The 17128-nt window shown below is 42.2% G+C and overlaps 2 protein-coding genes across 8 annotated transcripts in view; one reads left to right on the top strand and one right to left on the bottom strand.

Annotated features, from left to right (window-relative positions):
• LOC129821108 (protein disulfide-isomerase A5-like) overlaps nucleotides 1-7930 on the bottom strand; it is a 55662-nt gene extending 47732 nt beyond the window's left edge. Inside the window, exon 1 of the mRNA XM_055878410.1 lies at nucleotides 7840-7930. Within this exon, the coding sequence (XP_055734385.1) occupies nucleotides 7840-7905 (66 nt within the window). The 5' untranslated portion in view covers nucleotides 7906-7930. The remainder of the gene's footprint in view (nucleotides 1-7839) is intronic.
• A 1384-nt stretch (nucleotides 7931-9314) lies between these two features.
• LOC129821107 (semaphorin-5B-like) overlaps nucleotides 9315-17128 on the top strand; it is a 199204-nt gene continuing 191390 nt past the window's right edge. For all 7 annotated transcript variants that reach the window (XR_008754272.1, XM_055878404.1, XM_055878409.1 and 4 more), the window contains exon 1: nucleotides 9315-9474. The gene's annotated coding sequence lies outside the window, so the exon portion shown is untranslated. The remainder of the gene's footprint in view (nucleotides 9475-17128) is intronic.

Raw genomic sequence — 17128 nt, 5'->3', positions numbered from 1 at the left:
TGTGAACTGATGGCGCCGGAAGATGGCAGCCGTTGTCTAATGTGTTTTTGTTTTTTTTACAGTGGATAGGGTTGCAGAAACATCAGGACAGCGATCACTCACCTCAGATTAGACAAAGATTCTCTTCAACAAGCAGGACGCACAGGATGTACTTCAGACACCCGACAAGGCCAAAAGCCATCATTGGCAGGAGAAAGACGCAGGTATAGAGGACACAGGGCGGGGTGCCATGTAAGGATCAACGGACGGCGAGTGGTAAATCTGCCTTTACCATCAATATTACTTGCCAATGTACAATCATTGGATGAGGTACAATCACGAACAGCCTACCAACGGGATATCAAAAACTGTAATATCTTATGTTTCACCGAATTGTGACTGAATGACGACATGGATAACATTCAGCTGGCGGGATATACGCTGCACCAGCAAGATAGAACAGCACACTCCAGTAAGAAGAGGGGGGGGGGGGGGGGCTGTGTATATTTGTAAACAGCTGGTGCACAAAATCTAAGGAAGTCTCTAGATTTCGCTAGCCTGAAGTAGAGCATCTCATGATAAGCTGTAGATCACACGATTTGCCAAGAGTTTCTATATTTTTCGCGGCTGTTTATTTACTACCACAGACGGATGCTGGGACTAAGATCGCACTCAATCAACAGTATAACAAAATAAGCAAACAGGGAAACGCCCACCCAAAGGACAGTCACTCCTAGTGGCCGGGGACTTGAATGCAGGGAAACTTAAGTCCGTTTGACCTAATTTCTATCAGCATGTTAAATGTGCAAGCAGAGGGGGTGAAAAATGAACCCGAGACCACCTTTACACCACACAAAGCTCTCCCTCACCCCCCATTTGGCAAATCTGACCATAATTCCATCCTCCTGATTACAATCAAAAAATAAAGCAGGAAGCACCAGTGTTTGCTAGCACAGACTGGAATACATTCCAGGATTCGTCAGATGGCATTGAGGAGTACACCACATCAGTCACTGGCTTTGAGGACAAACTCTCCCTGTCCGAGTCTAATACAAACATGTTTCAAGCAGACCACCATAGTCCCTGTGCACAAGAACACTAAGGTAACCTGCCTAAATGACCACCAACCCATAGCACTGACATCTGTAGCCATAAAATATTGTGAGCCAGCCTTTCAAAGTAACACCATTATCCCAGAAACCCTAGACCTACTCCAATTTGCATACCGCTCAAACAGATCCAGAGATGATGCACACCACACTGCCCTTTCCCACCTGGACAAAAGGAACACCACCGTGAGAATGCTATTCATTGACTATAGCTGTGTTCAACAACATAGTGCCCTCAAAGCTCATCACTAAGCGAAGGATCCTGGGACTAAGCACCTCCCTCTGCAACTGGATCCTGGACTTCCTGACGGGCCACCCCGCAGGTGGTAAGGGTAGGTAACAACACATCTGCCACGCTGATCCTCAACACTGAAGTCCCTCAGGGGTGGGAGCTCAGTCCACTCCTGTACACCCATGACTGCATGGCCAGGCACAACCAACACCATCATTAAGTTTGCAGACGACACAACAGTAGTAGGCCTGAACACTGACAATGACGAGACAGCCTATTAGAGGTCAGAGAACTGGCCAGGTGGTGCCAGAATAACAACCTATCCCTCAACGCAATAAAGCTGAAGGAGATTGTGGACTACAGGAAAAGGAGCACCGAGCACGCCCTCATTCTCATCGACGGGGCTGTAGTGGAGCAGGTTGAAAGCTTCAAGTTCCTTGGTGTCTACATCACCAACAAACTAGAATGGTCCAAAGAGGTCGACCGATTAAATCGGGGCCGATTTCAAGTTCTCATAACAATCGGAAATTTGTATTTTTGGGCGCCGACTTCATTTTTTTCTTTTTACCTTTATTTAATCTTTATTTAACTAGGCAACACATTCTTATTTTCAATGACGGCCTAGGAACGTTCTGCCTGAGATTATAAAATTGTAACCTTGTCAGCTCGGGGGAACCAATCTTGCAACCTTACAGTTAACTAGTCCAATGCTCTAACACCTGATTACATTGCACTCCACGAGGAGCCTGCCTGTTAGCGAATGCAGTAAGCTAAGATAAGTTTAATGCTAGCTAGCAACTTATCTTATAAAAAAACAAATAATCAATGACTGTCGTTGCTCCAATGTGTACTTAACCATAAACATCAATGCCTTTCTTAAAATCAATACACAAGTATATATTTTTAAACCTGCATATTTAGCTAAAAGAAAACCAGGTTAGAAGGCAATATTAACCAGGTGAAATTGTGTCATTTCTCTTGCGTTCATTGCACGCAGAGTCAGGGTATATGCAACAGTTTGGGCCGCCTGGCTCTTTGCGAACTAATTTGCCAGAATTTTTACGTAATTATGACATAACATTGAAGGTTGTGCAATGTAACAGGAATATTTAGACTCATGGATGCCACCCGTTAGATAAAATACGGAACGGAATAAACGTTTTGTTTGAGGTGATAGTTTCCGGATTAGTCAAAGGTATATGGTTTAGAGAGAAATAGTCGACACGTTATAATTCCTGTAATAACTTGCGGCTGAACTTGAAGGGGGTTCCTTCGTTATTTTACCGTTCATGTCTTGATCTACTTCAAATAAGGTCTGTGTTTTGTGCAGGCTTAAACCGCCTCGACGTTTTGATACCCGTGTAAATCTCACTAGGATAAGGTAACGTTTGTCAACATATTTTCATAAATCCACTCTACAAATTGTTCTCTTCACTTATATTTAGCCAATATTGATCAGTTACCTTGTCCTATGGATATCCACACATTTATAAAATTGGAACGGCGATGTAGGCCTACACGAAACACAGACCTTATTTTAAGTAAATCTAAAAATATCCTATGGAATAAATGAAGGAACCGCTTTTCAGATTTTGCTAGAAGGTGTCATGGGAATTATGACTCGCACTTTGGTTGTCAATTCTTACCATACCTATTATTAAAATAGGATTTCCTGCATATAGAAATTAAAGTTTTTGTTTTCAACATTCATCACAGGCAACTTAAACTCTATTTTTATTCAAACAGTTGAGAGTATTTGTCTCCTAAGCAGACTCTTCAGTATCATTGTCACTTCAGAGCTGTGTGCGTGTATTATATTAAGTTAAAATGAAAGTGTTCATTGAGTATTGTTGCAATTGTCATTATTACAAGTGTGTATGATATATACACTGCTCAAAAAAAATAAAGGGAACACTTAAACAACACAATGTAACTCCAAGTCAATCACACTTCTGTGAAATCAAACTGTCCACTTAGGAAGCAACACTGATTGACAATAAATTTCACATGCTGTTGTGCAAATGGAATAGACAAAGGGTGGAAATTATAGGCAATTAGCAAGACACCCCCAATAAAGGAGTGGTTAAATAAAGGAGTGTCTGTCAGCGTAGTGTCCAGAGCATGGAGGCGCTACCAGGAGACAGGCCAGTACATCAGGAGACGTGGAGGAGGCCGTAGGAGGGCAACAACCCAGCAGCAGGACCGCTACCTCCGCCTTTGTGCAAGGACGAGCACTGCCAGAGCCCTGCAAAATGACCTCCAGCAGGCCACAAATGTGCATATATATATTTGATACCCGTGTAAATCTCACTAGGATAAGGTAAAGTTTAAAAAACATATATTTTTTTTTTATAAAATCGGTATTGGCTTTTTTAGTCCTCCAATAAATCGGTATCGGCATTGAAAAATCATAATCGGTCGACCTCTAGTCCAAACACACCAAGACAGTCGTGAAGAGGGCACGACAAGCCTATTCCCCCTCAGGAGACTGAAAAGATGTGGCCTCAGACCCTCAAAAGGTTCTACAGCTGCAACAGAGCATCCTGACTTGTTGCATTACTGCCTGGTACGGCAACGGCCAGCCTCCGACCGCAAGGCACTACAGAGGGTAGTGCGTACGGCCCAGTACATCACTGGGGCAAAGCTGCCTGCCATCCAGGACTTCTATACCAGGCGGTGTCAGAGGAAGGCCCTAAAAATGGTCAAAGACTTCAGCCATCCCAGTCGTAGACTTCTCTCTGCTACCACATGGCAAGCGGTACCGGAGCGCCAAGTCTAGGACCAAAAGGATCAACAGCTTTTACCCCCAAGCAGCTAATTAAATGGCTACCCGGACTATGCATTGTGTCCCGCCAAACCTCCAACCCCTCTTTTACACTGCTGCTACTCTGTTTATCTATGCAGTCACTAATCCTACATGTACATATTACCTCAAATAGCCCAAATAACCAGTGCACCATTGACTCTGTACCGGTAACACCTGTATATATGTAACAGTATAATTTTAAACCGTCCCCTCGCCCCGACACGGGCGCGAACCGGGGACCCTCTGCACACATCAACGACGGTCGCCCACGAAGCATCGTTACCCATCGCTCCACAAAGGCCACGGCCCTTGCAGAGCAAGGGGCAACACTACTTAAGTCTAAGAGCAAGTGACGTAACTGATTGAAATGCTACTAGCGCGCACCCGCTAACTAGCTAGCCATTTCACATCCGTTACATATAGCCTCTGCTACTGTTTTCTTTACTTATCTATTTGTTAACCTAATACCTATTTTTTTTACTTAAACTGCACTGATGGTTAAGGGATTGTAAGCAAGCATTTCACTGTAAGGTGTAAGCATGTCACCTGTTGTCTTCAGCGCACGTGACAAATAAACTTTGATATGATCTGATTTAACATAACACATCAGGTATATCCCATTAATTCAGTTTAGTGCAGAACTATAATCTATGGCAAATCCCTTCATTATTGATCACATATGCTGTAGCTCAGCCTATCCAATAAAGATGCAATGTGCACAGCTGTCTATTGTAGGCCTAAGTGCAGGAGCTCCTCTCCTCCCACCACAAATGGCACATTATTCCAGTTGTAGTGCAATAGATAGGGTAGCACTTGGGACACTGCCAAAGCGCCTGAATACATTCAGGAAGTCCATTAGAACACTACCCACCTACCTTTATCAAAAAAAAAAGTGTCACTTTACATCAGTGTAAAAAAAACAAAAAAAAACACGCTAACTAAGCAGCCAGCAGAGAGGAACCCAGCCGGTCATCTCGCTCTCTCATCGTCGCTCGCTGTACCCGCCATCTGGCGTGACAAATCTGCTTAATAAACAGCATCCTGTTTTAAGTTTTGTTTTAAGGTGAGCACTGAATCAGAACAAATCAGGGGTGGGTTTGTCAAACACTCCATTTTGTCTCTGATTAATGACTCGAACAGCAGTAGAGAGAATGTGTGTGTGTATGTACGTTGTGTTAGTCCCTCTGTGTGTCTCAGTGTGACTGTGTAGGCCTACATGTTTGTGACCATGCAAGTGTGTTAGTATGTACATGCATACATAAGTACGTAACTACGGGCGTGCGAGATGCTAAGGACACTGCATCTAATAACACCATCTTAGCTGACAGACACCCCCCCTCAGTGATGATAAAATGGTCACTGATGAAACCGCTGACAGGGAGGAAACTATTGTGGCCCTTTTCAATTATCAACCATTGATTTCAGGAGATGGTTTATGATGAACACCTCTATCAATGACTGCATCCCAAATGGCACCCTATATAGTGCCCTACTTTTGACCAGATCCCTATGGGCCCTGGTCAAAAGTAGTGCACTGTATAGGGAACAAGAGCTCTAGAGGGTATAGTGGGCAACCAACCCACCATGATAGGAGGTGAAGAGGAGGAGGTCCCTCAGTCCAGATTAAGGGATTTAAAAAAAAAATGCTTTGACAGGCAACTAGGCAGGGCCACCAGAGGGACAGCCTTCAACACAGAGCAGTAGGTCAGTCTCCCTTTATCTCCCAATCATAATTTTTTATATTTTTATTGCTACACTATAGTGAACAAAAACGTAACGTGTAAAGTGTTGGTCCCATGTTCCATGAGCTGGAATAAAAGATCACATTAATGTTACATAGACAAAAACCATATTACTCAAATTTTGTGCACAAATTTGTTTACATCCCTGTTAGCGAGCATTTCTCCTTTGCCAAGATAATCCAGCCACCTGACAGGTGGGGCATATCAAGAAGCTGATTAAACAGCATGATCATTACAGGTGCACCTTGTGCTGGGGACAATAAAAGGCCACTAAAAATGTGCAGCTTTGTCACAACGCCAGAAATTGGCATGCTGACTGCAGGAATGGCCACCAGAGCTGTTACCAGAGAATTTAATGTGTATTTCTCTACCATAAGCCACCTCCAATGTCATTTTAGAGAATTTGGCAGTACGACTAACCGGCCTCACGACTGCAGACCACATGTAACCACACCAGCCCAGGACTTCCAGATCCGGCTTCTTCACGTGTGGAATCGTCTGAGACTAGCCACCTGGACAGCTGATAAAACTGAGGAGTATTTCTGTCTGTAATAAAGCCATTTTTGTAGAGTAAATTAATTCTGATTGACTGGGCCTGGCTTCCCAGTTGGTGGGCCTATGCCCTCCCAGGCTCACCCATGGCTGCACCTCTGCCCAGTCATGTGAAATCCATAGATTAGGGCATAATGAATTTATTTTAATTGACCAATTTCCTTATATTAACTGTAACTCAGTAAAATCAATGAAATTGTTGCGTTAATATTTTGATATTGGCACTGTTGGGTAGAACATGCAAGTTAAGCACTTCACTGTTCTTGTGCATGTGAAAATAGAACTTGAATTCACAAACACACAATTTCCCCTACTTGCCATTACACAACAGCAGTACCCACCTTTGTTTGACATGGCAGTTACTAAACCACCAAACAGGATGCTGAACAGGAAAGGTCCATGAGCACAAGTGATTGGAATGATGTCAAAATTCAGCCATTATGAAGCCAATCAAGGGATGAGTGTTGGTAACAAAGTAAAAATGTAGGCCTAACGTAACATGTCAAATTTGTTGCAAACAAGGTTACATTTCTAGCAATCAGTCCTCAAGAAATGTAGTTAAACTAATAAAAGTGTAGACATATCTTAATAAATGTTCAAATGAATGGCCAACATACCCATCCATGAGTCATAATAACCCCACCTCTCGTTCAAACACATAGCTGTCTGTAACTGATTCCAAACGTAAACCATGCCCACCCCGGAAAAAAAGTAGCAACTTGTTGGGGGTGAACAGTAAAGCAACGGGTGGCCTTTGTCACAGTCACACTTCAAAAGAAAACCGTTTAATTTAGAAGGCTAATTTATTTTCATTCAGCCAAATCACAGTTCTGTTCCCAAAATCTGTGTTCCAAAATAGACAGCGCAAAAAAGACTACTGTGCCTTGAAGCCAGGCAATCACATGAATAACACAACACAGAGAGACGGCCAAGGTATGCAGGACAATTAGGTAGAAAAGTAGGAATATATACCTGAATATGAATCTGCAACAATGTAAATTCAATTATTGGGTTCTATTGTAGAATGTGTGGAATAATTGTCCCCCATTTTCAAGGCTCTGTTCCAGCCAGGTTAACTTTACGTCATCATAGGAATTCTATATCCATTCCCGGAAAAGGGACACTAGATGCCTGTTGTGTTGACAATCCATTCAGGAGCATATACACGTTTTGAACAAACAATATGAAACTACAGTAAGATACTATATTCACTTGGTTTTTTGGGGGGGGTGGGGGGTATTTATAAGCCTCAGGTTCAGGCTCTGATTTAAAATTGCTAGGGCTGTCAACTTTGCCTCCCTGCACGAAGACCGGGAAAAGATACATCGCAGGCTTTTGTAGAATAAATAAAACGAACAACATTTACATTCAAACAGGTCTCTGTTTATATGACACAAAGAATGAGCACAAACAACTTACCAACAAGACGAATATGTACATTTTCAGCTCTCTCATCATACTCCCGTAGCGGTTCCAAGAAGCCATGATGCCGTTGCCACGTCTGGATACGCACGCGCAATCAGGCTTTTCACTGATTCTTGAGAAGCCCGCAAGGCTTCTTAGGAAATGTAGTTTTGGAGGATAGACTCGTTCGCATTACCAGACATTGGCCCTGGCCTCGCCATAGACATTGAAGCGCTTCTAGAGTTTTGAGAGCTCCAAACGATATTTGGTTGACCCCACCCCAGCTTTTAAAGTTAATGTCCTGAAATTCTTCACATTTTGCTATGGGGTGTAGAGACATTTTTAAATCACATTTTCTCCAATTCTAAACACTTTTGCTTGGGTCAGATATAACATTTAGCAGATTTAAAACTAATTTCAGGTGATTCTACAAATTTTGCCATGGGATGGTTACTTTTTTGTGCAGTTTTAAAGCAAATTTCCTGCAATTCTACCCATTTTGCCATGCCTTATGTTGGTCATTTCAGTCATTTAGCAGATGTAACCTTTATTTAACTAGGCAAGTCAGTTAAGAACTAATTCTTATTTACAATGACAGCCTACCTCAGGCAAACCCTAACCCAAAAGACACTGGGCTAGTTGTGCGCGCCCCATGGGACTCCCAATCACGGCCGTTGTGATACAGCCTGGAATTGAACCATGGTCTGTAGTGACACCTCTAGCACTGCAATGTAGTGCCTTAGACCGCTGTACCATTCGGGAGCCCCCAGATGCTTTTATCAAAAACAATTAGGGTTAAGTGCCTTGCTCAAGGGAACGGCGACAGATTTTCACCTAGTCGTCTCGAGGATTTGAACCAGCAACCTTTCGGTTACTGACCCAATGCTCTTAACTTCTAGTGCACCTCTCCTTACACCGTAACCTATTTAAATGCAAAGTTGCTCCAGGCCTATATTATTTATCTGAAAATAAATGGGAACATAACTCAGGCAACGATCCAAGTCTGGAAAGGCAGCTCGATGTGGGCGCATCATGTAGGCTACTGCTCTCAACCTGTGCTAGTGCCGGGAAATCAGGAATCGCCGCAACTATTCAAACTTCAAAGCTGAAATCAACTGCCATCAGAGATAATTTAATGTTTTTCGTTTTTTTGTGTGAAAATTATCTTGAACTTCCGTAGATTCAGATATAAAGTCATTGTAAGCAGGTTGACAAGGGTTCCCTTAAAAAAAAACAATAGTCAGGCTTTATATTGGTACCAACATCACATAGAAGATCAGCATCCGGGGAGACCATGATCAATGAGGGGTGTTTTTGTAAGTAAAATAACATTTATTGCACATCACCAGATATTAATAAAACAAATGACGTTAGTGACAAACCGTTACTCCATACTCTAAGTATGTATATGCGCTTGCCATTTTTTTTAAATAGCAAATTCTCTCTTGTGCACCCCTCTCGGTTAGAGTTGCGATGGTCCTTGTAGTAGCTTCCAACTCGCAGAGAGAGCGCAGTAACCAGCTGCAGGTCGTTTTGATCGAGACATTGGAGAGAGGAGGGAGATAGACTTCTGTTGAGGTAGCCTGAAGAATCAAGGAGAGCTCTCGTGCTTTGCGTGACATTTAGAAGAAGTTAGAAAAAACATCAAAGGTAAGAATACACTTTCATGTATCTATTGGACAGTTGAATTGCATGGCCCTTTGTCATATTGGAATATTGACGATGGCACAATAGTAAAACGATTTAAATTTAACTTTTAAAACGAAATCAACAAATAGCCTAACTTTCCAATAAACATTTTATTCTGGAATGATTATCATTTTCCAAAATGGTGCTAGTTATAGATAAGGAGTAAAACACTATTTTTTGTCAAGGTATTGATAAAATAGCTTATATTGAGCACCGTTTCCACATTTTACATCCAAACCATTTATCATGCGATGAATTAGAAGTTTCAGTTAACAAATCGTGTTACTTACACATAACAGTATTTCTGTGTGCCTTCTATCTTGTCAATGTAATCATACCTTGAATAGAGGCCACTGTTTGGCGTCGTAGTTTGTTCCATAATATCTTATGTTTATTCAGAGCAGTTAGCGGGTCTTTTATACCGCTCGAGCTTTACTTTCTACTCACGTCCAGCCGAGGATCAGAGGCATTTTTGGGCTGCAGGAACCTACCGCCACATTTCCACTGTTATAAACTTAATTGTGTTGTGCTGTCCGTAATCAGGACCGATGGGGTAAGGTTAGAAAGATGCAGAGGTTCAGAGAGTAGACTCTCCACATTCGCTTTTTTCTTTCTTTCTTTCTTTCTTTCTTTCTTTCTTTCTTTCTTTCTTTCTTTTGTCCTGTGATTAGAAATGTCTGTTTTTCTCAAATAAATTAGAAAAGTAGTGTCATAAAATAACATTGAAATGACTCATGCAGCTTGGAGAATAGACCTTGCACCGGTTGTCCTTTTTCTTTAGTCTTGCGCAACGGCATGGGTGCCAAGTTGATAGTGGGTGTATAATAATATTGCAGATGTATTACTGGCATCCCGCTGATACCTGTTAAATATCAGTTTTACAGCTTGCGGATTTTGCACAAAAAAAGAGCGAATATCGGTGGTTGCGCACAGAGAACATTATATTCCCAACAACCGCGAGTTGCCTTCCCGTATTCCCTTATTCCTCCTTGATGTGAAGTTGATTCATTATTAGTTTGTAGAAATTAAAAACTATAAACGAATACAGTAAATGTCACATTTCTGAATTTAGCATTGATTCTTATGGTAGGTGAAGTCTTTCTCCCCTTTACGCATCTCAGACACTTCTATTCTGCAAGCCATGTTCACCCTGCGGCCACATTGCATAGAATAACATATAATTACTTCAGGTATTACAACACATCCAAACAGAGAACAGGTAAATAATGACGACTCGGCTGAAACACCAATTGATTGCTTTTCAAGTTCAAGGCTCCGTTTTAAATTGGTATTGAATCCATTTGAGAACGTTGCATTTTTAGAGCGCGATAGAGGGCAGTGTTCAGCAAAGCTGCACAGCTGTAGAACCACAGGCAGGTGAGAGGGGGAGAGAGTGTGGAGGCAAATGTGGCCGAAAGCATGTACACCTGCATTGCTGACATATTTTCGTATACTTTCATATTTTTTTATACTTTATCTAAATATGAAATCTCCTCTTATTTGTTGGGCCTGAATTGCCCTGTAATACTGTCAGTTTTGTTGGGCTATAGAGTGAGGACAGTGAGGCTATCTGACTCGAAATCCGAGGTTTATCGTTTATTTCCGTAATGGTTTATCTATGGAGCCTCTACAGACACATCTGTTCCTGTTAATGAATTGCGGCTACGCTGTTGAATGTTGTTCACTAAGCTATCAACATGTCAAATGTATTAGTTCAGCCCGTGAGCCGTTGATTCGTTTATCTTTAGTCTGTTTGTTAATACTCAGAAGTCTGTCATAAAAATAGGTTAATTGTAATTAGATACCATTTTTCAGTAGGCCCATAGCAACCAATTGGTTAATTCACTGCGTACCACTATGCATCAAAGCTCTTGATAGACTGTTTGGAGATGTGCGTAAATTTGGTTTGTTTTTCCACAATTTGCGTAAAAAACATTTTACGCATCGCGTTTACGCACATCAGTGTCTGTCCAGTGTCCACTGAAATGGTACAGTACTTTAAATGCGCTTGGTAGTAAACTATTTTCAAATTTGCTGCTTATTGCTGTCACTGCCTTATTACTTTCCGTGTTTATATTCAACTCTTGGATACTCACTTCCATATAATATTTCAAGCACCATGAAAGTTGAGAATTTGTTTCTAACTTACACAATCCTCCCTTTATCTGGCATTAATTGGCTTTTGTATAGACAGTGTATCAGTAACAATGCGAAGGGATTTTCCAGCCATTCACAATAGCATTGGGAAACAATCACGGTATCAGTGAACTAACGGAAAGCATACTGCTCTGCTGACAGCTTCTCTCACAGTCACACAGCGTTGCACATAATAACACATTGCTTATTTCTGATTTGATTCTATCTAATTCTTATTCAAACCTGGATGTATACACTGTTTTCCATCAGACACCTGTAATGAGACCAGGGTAATGTTTTCAGTCTCCAGTTTGCCCTGAGCAAACAAATGTGCTCATCTGGGGTGCATCCCAGACTGCACCCGATTTCCTTTATAGTGTACTACTTTGGACCAGAGCCCTTGTTCAGCAGTTCACTGAAGTCTTTACAGCACCACGCCTTGAACAAATGCGCTGCCCATTCTATTAATATTCATACGTTAATTCAAGTACTGTCTTAGATTCCTGAGTCCGTCCTTTCAAATGTAAAACAGGTTTTCATCTTTAATGAACTTATGAGGGCCCTTGACATTTTTTGGTTGGTGGGTTAACTGAGCAAAGGGTCTCTCTGAGACAAACACACACCAAGCATTGTGGACAGACGACTATAGTGTTGGTCTATGTAACCATGGCGTCCACATATCTATTATATGGGGGGATGGCAAAGTCAAAAGCCATCTGATATCAGCATAAATTATTTCTATTCATTAATATGTCTGATGGGTGGAATAATGAGTCCTTGGCGCTCATCAAAGTTTTAATAGTGCATATTTAAGCCATATTAATTATTTCTGACGTCGGCAGTCGGCGCATCAATTGAGAGGGGACAACTGAGATAAAAGTTTAATGCAGACAGACCGAGGAACTTGATCTGACCGACCTGCCGGCTGCAGTTATCAGATATCAGATATCAGTACCTGGATGGAAAAATGGGAGACCATGAATACGTCTGAAATGGCACCCTATTTCCTGTTAGTGCACTACTTTTGACCAGAGCCCTATTTCAGACGCAGCCCATGCTCAAAATAGTCCTGACTGCTGGATGCTAGAGGAGAGAGTGCGTGTCAGAGCCAGAGGAGATAACGAAGACTCTGAAGATACAGTGGATCTGGTGTTGTGTACTATAGGGGAGAGATAAGGCGCATGCAGAGGTTTAGCTCCATTTCAATTGCACACAATCACTTTAGTTTATGTGCAGCTGCCAGCTAATGTTGATGTGAGAATATGATTTAAAAATACACCTTTTTGGGCCCAGAAATAAATTATATGTTGATTGAACTACGTTTTTCATAGGGTCTACATAATAATGTAATGTTATGCCAGTGTTATTTCTCTCAAAGCATATTGAATAGCCAACCCTTGGTATTCAAGGGGCCTCCTGCCACAATAGAGACAGATTCATCATTAGAATGCCCCTGAGTTATTCTGTCAGGAATGCCTCTAAACATATAGCTATATAGCACCTCACCTATTGATCTGTCGCTTGGCACAGAGAAGTTGTTTACAAAATCCATGCTTTTACAATGGTGGAATTGTGAGTGAAGTATGCCACTACCTTCAAAGCAACTTGCCAATGCCATACTTTGACTTGGTAAAGATGCCAACAGAACTGCTGTAAGGCTGTCTGGCTCTGTCGTGCCTCCTTCTCCTTCCAGTCTGGGGAGTTTGGTTTTTCCTGTTGCGCTTTGTTCAGGGCTGTGGGCCGTTGAAGGGAGAGGGAGAGGGAGAGGGAGAGGGAGAGGGAGAGGGAGAGGGAGAGGGATCTATCCTTTAAAAGTGGGGTTCAGTTTTATTCATATGGTAATTGTGTTAGTGGTGAGCAGAACAAACCCAACTACGTAGCTACCCACATGCCTTTTCAGAGAAAACCTCTCTCTGATGTGTTTGGTGGTATTGGTGCTAGATCTAAAGGTGTGTGTGTGTGTGTGTCAGTGCGTGTGTGTGTGCTACCCACTTTGTTTTGTGGCTTTGCAGACACCTGTCCTTTACTATCAAATGTTTAATATTCTGAACACAAATGGCAAACACAGTCAAGTCCTTCCTTCGCCATCCACTGTGTAAATGCATTGGAATACTAGCTTGAGGCACAATGACTTGTGAAGGCCCTTCTTTGCCATTCCATCTATCTGGAGATCCTTCAGTTGTTTGTTTGTCCACTGGTGCTGATGATAGGTTTCCTCCCTGATGGGACTGTCATGGGGCTTGTTTGGTGTAAGGAGGACAGGTTAGAGTGTCACCAACTCCCTAAACTCTTGGCTCTGCCTCAAATCCATCTCTGTGTGACCAAATAGCTCTATTATCATGTCATCCAACAATTGTAAACACCTGCAGTTTGCTAAATGGTATTGGCACTTGGATTGGAACCGGTGCTTTGGTCAGATGACATGAAAATAGAGCTCTTTTGCCATGCACACCACTGGTGGGTTTGGCGTCGAAATGAGAATGCAGGAGCAGAAAAGAACCCCATATCTACTGTAAAATACTGTGGTGGATCTTTGATGCTATGGGGCTATTTTGCTTCCCCTGGCCTGGGGCATTTGTTAAGGTCAACAGCATCATGAACTTTACCCAGTACCTGGACATTTTTGCCCAAAACTTGGTTGTCTCTGCCAGGAGGCTGAAACTTGGCCGCAAGTGGATATTCCAGCAAGACAATAACCCCAACCACACATCAAAATCCACAACGAAATGGTTAATTGACCACAAAATCAACATTTTGCAATGACCATCTCAGTCTCCAGACTTGAAACCCATTGAAAACCTGTGGTTTGAATTGAAGAGGGCAGTCCATAAGTACAGAGGGAGGATATCAAGGATGTGGAAGGATTCTGTATGGAGGAATGATCTAGGGGCTCAGACACACCAATAGCTTTTGCTGGCTGAGGGTACTTAGCACCTTTGAACAGTGAGCCGGCCGTAATTTGAGAACTAAGTGAGCATCGATGTAGAATTGCATGAAAATGTCGGGATTCAGGTCTACTGAGGGTGGTCCCTAAAATACACTAGATCCACATTTGGTGTGATGTGTGCAAGCCTAAAGATCCTTCCCAATGTGGGGAAGGATCTACATTGTAGAAAAAGGCTAATTTCCATTATTCTCACAAGGTGAGGTATTGAAAGGTAATCATAACAGGTGTGTCAATTATTTTGACCACTGTTTTTGAGAGGGAAAAATATATTTCTCTGAGCAATTGTATTAGTATAAAATATAATTTAATTTTTTTTGCATACAATATAGCTCAGTATGTTAATCATTTCTTTTATACAGTCATTATTGCTCATCTTTATCAAGGGTGTTAATAACTTCGGACCCCACTGTATTTCACCTGCTGCTGGTTGACAGTAAAAATACTTGTGCCCTTGTGGACAGCTGAGCAGGGCCCTAGAATTCTCATGTGAGGGGGAAAGCTAACAGAATGGAAAGTGCCTATTTAGCAGAGTGATAACTGGTACCTGTTGCTTGTTTGATTCATTATTTCACTTGCCATTAAACAGGAAAAATAAAGGCTGGTTCTGGGATAGTTTGACTATTTTTTATTGTCTCGTTGCCAACAAAATACAGGGACTTTTCTTAGGCCTTAAGGCAATAAGGAAGTGAGGGTAGAGTGTTGAATGGATGAAAAGTCATTTTTAAAGCTTTATCACCAGACAATCTAGACTAGAGAGAAAAGGAATAGCCTATGTGAGGCTTCTCTCTGGGTGGAGAGGTTGCTCACACACAGAGAATAAATGGATAGGATGTGAATGAATTATTATATGAAGTCTCTCTGGACTCTGACTGGACCCATTCAATCTCTCAGGACCCATGGTGGTCATTGTGTTTGAATGCTGTGTATTTGGCATGGTCTTCAGTGTCTGTCTGTGTGCGTCCTAAATGGCACTCTATTCACTGTAGTGCACTTTGGCCAGAACCCTATGGATAAGGTGCCATTTGAGACACATCCTCCGTGTGTAACCTGGTCTCTGCGGTTCACTGCTCTAGCCAGCTTCACCAGCCTGTGAAATCCAATATGGCCGCTCCGCCTCCGGGCCGCGTAGTGTGCAACCCCTAATTAATGCTTGATGCGAGCGAACAGGCTCAATTTGTCTGCAGAGTCTTATCGATGTTGTCCTTGTTGTTATTGTTTTCCTTATCCTCCCCTCCTTATTGTCGTAAACAGACAGAATGGAGAAGAAAGAGAAGACAATGGCCATTTAAAGTCTGGAAGTAAAAAATATATATATCTTTAAGTGCTGAAATTCAGTTGATTGACAGTCTGGTCAACAGTTTATGAAGGGATTTTTCTGCCCTGAAATGACCCTGTTATAATCATTGTTACTTGCACACATGTATGTTTGTTATGGTCTTGAAGGGGCACTATAGTGTATATCTCATCCTAACCTCAACTGACCACATAAATTATGGATTGTTGATATGCTTTTGTTGTTGGACAAGAGACTATGAATTCACTCAGCTTTTGTTTTTACATTTCTGACCATTGTCACACCCCCTTGCTGTCAAAGGAACGCTAGCTGTAGTTGTACATGAAGCAACGTGAAAGCATGTGGCTGTTCAGCCCTACAAGGCCTCAACGAGGAGGAGAAAGAAAGGGGGAGAGGAAGAAAACGCTCCCACAGTTGATTTGGCTATTGTGGGGGGAGGAACACTATTCCCATTGATGCCGTGGATGCATGATAGTGAAATGGTGAAACCCCCCCCAAAGCTTTAGGAAAGGGGGCTCTTTGAGAGTAACAGGCGACCCGGAGGACTGTGTTAGGAGATGGGTGTTAGAGGCTTTGTGGTGATGGTGGGAACATTATCCCTGCTCCAGTGATTTAATACCCCTGTGTTCAAGGAGGAGCTCTCTGACTGTGTGTGTTGTGTTGTGTTGTGTTTTGTGTTGTGTGTGTGTGTGTGTGTGTGTGTGTGTGTGTGTGTGTGTGTGTGTGTGTGTGTGTGTGTGTGTGTGTGTGTGTGTGTGTGTGTGTGTGTGTGTGTGTGTGTGTGTGTGTGTGTGTGTGTGTAGGCAGGCTTCTGAGGCTGTCTCCCCTCACCATAGCCTCTATGAGTCTTTGGTCTTGAGGCCTTTTGCCCAGGGTCAATGTCCCGTAGGAACAGGTCTTTTGTGAAAGTGGAAATGCACTGTCACACAATACAAACCTTTCCCTTCCTTTTTAGACTTACCTGAGGGGAGAGAAGTCTCTATTCTTGCCTAAGGCTTTGCTCCGAGAGGAAATAGCTGTAGGCGTACTGTAGGGCATGGTTCATATAGGAAGATGCCTCTAGCATACATCAACGCAGTCTAGCTAGGAGACCCCAGGACTATCACCTCTGGCTTTTCAGTTTTTATATTATAGTAGCACTGTTGAATATGAACATTTTCTATCATTTTTTACATTTATTTACAGTCACCTGTGTTTTGGCCTCTTCCTCTTCCCAGTCCAATAACACAGAGGGGTTG

This window comes from Salvelinus fontinalis, chromosome 23, assembly GCF_029448725.1.
Source record: "Salvelinus fontinalis isolate EN_2023a chromosome 23, ASM2944872v1, whole genome shotgun sequence".
NCBI classification, from domain to species: Eukaryota; Metazoa; Chordata; class Actinopteri; order Salmoniformes; family Salmonidae; genus Salvelinus; species Salvelinus fontinalis.
The sequence above is the reverse complement of the archived record's forward strand: the minus strand, read 5'-3'. Positions and strand labels throughout refer to the sequence as shown.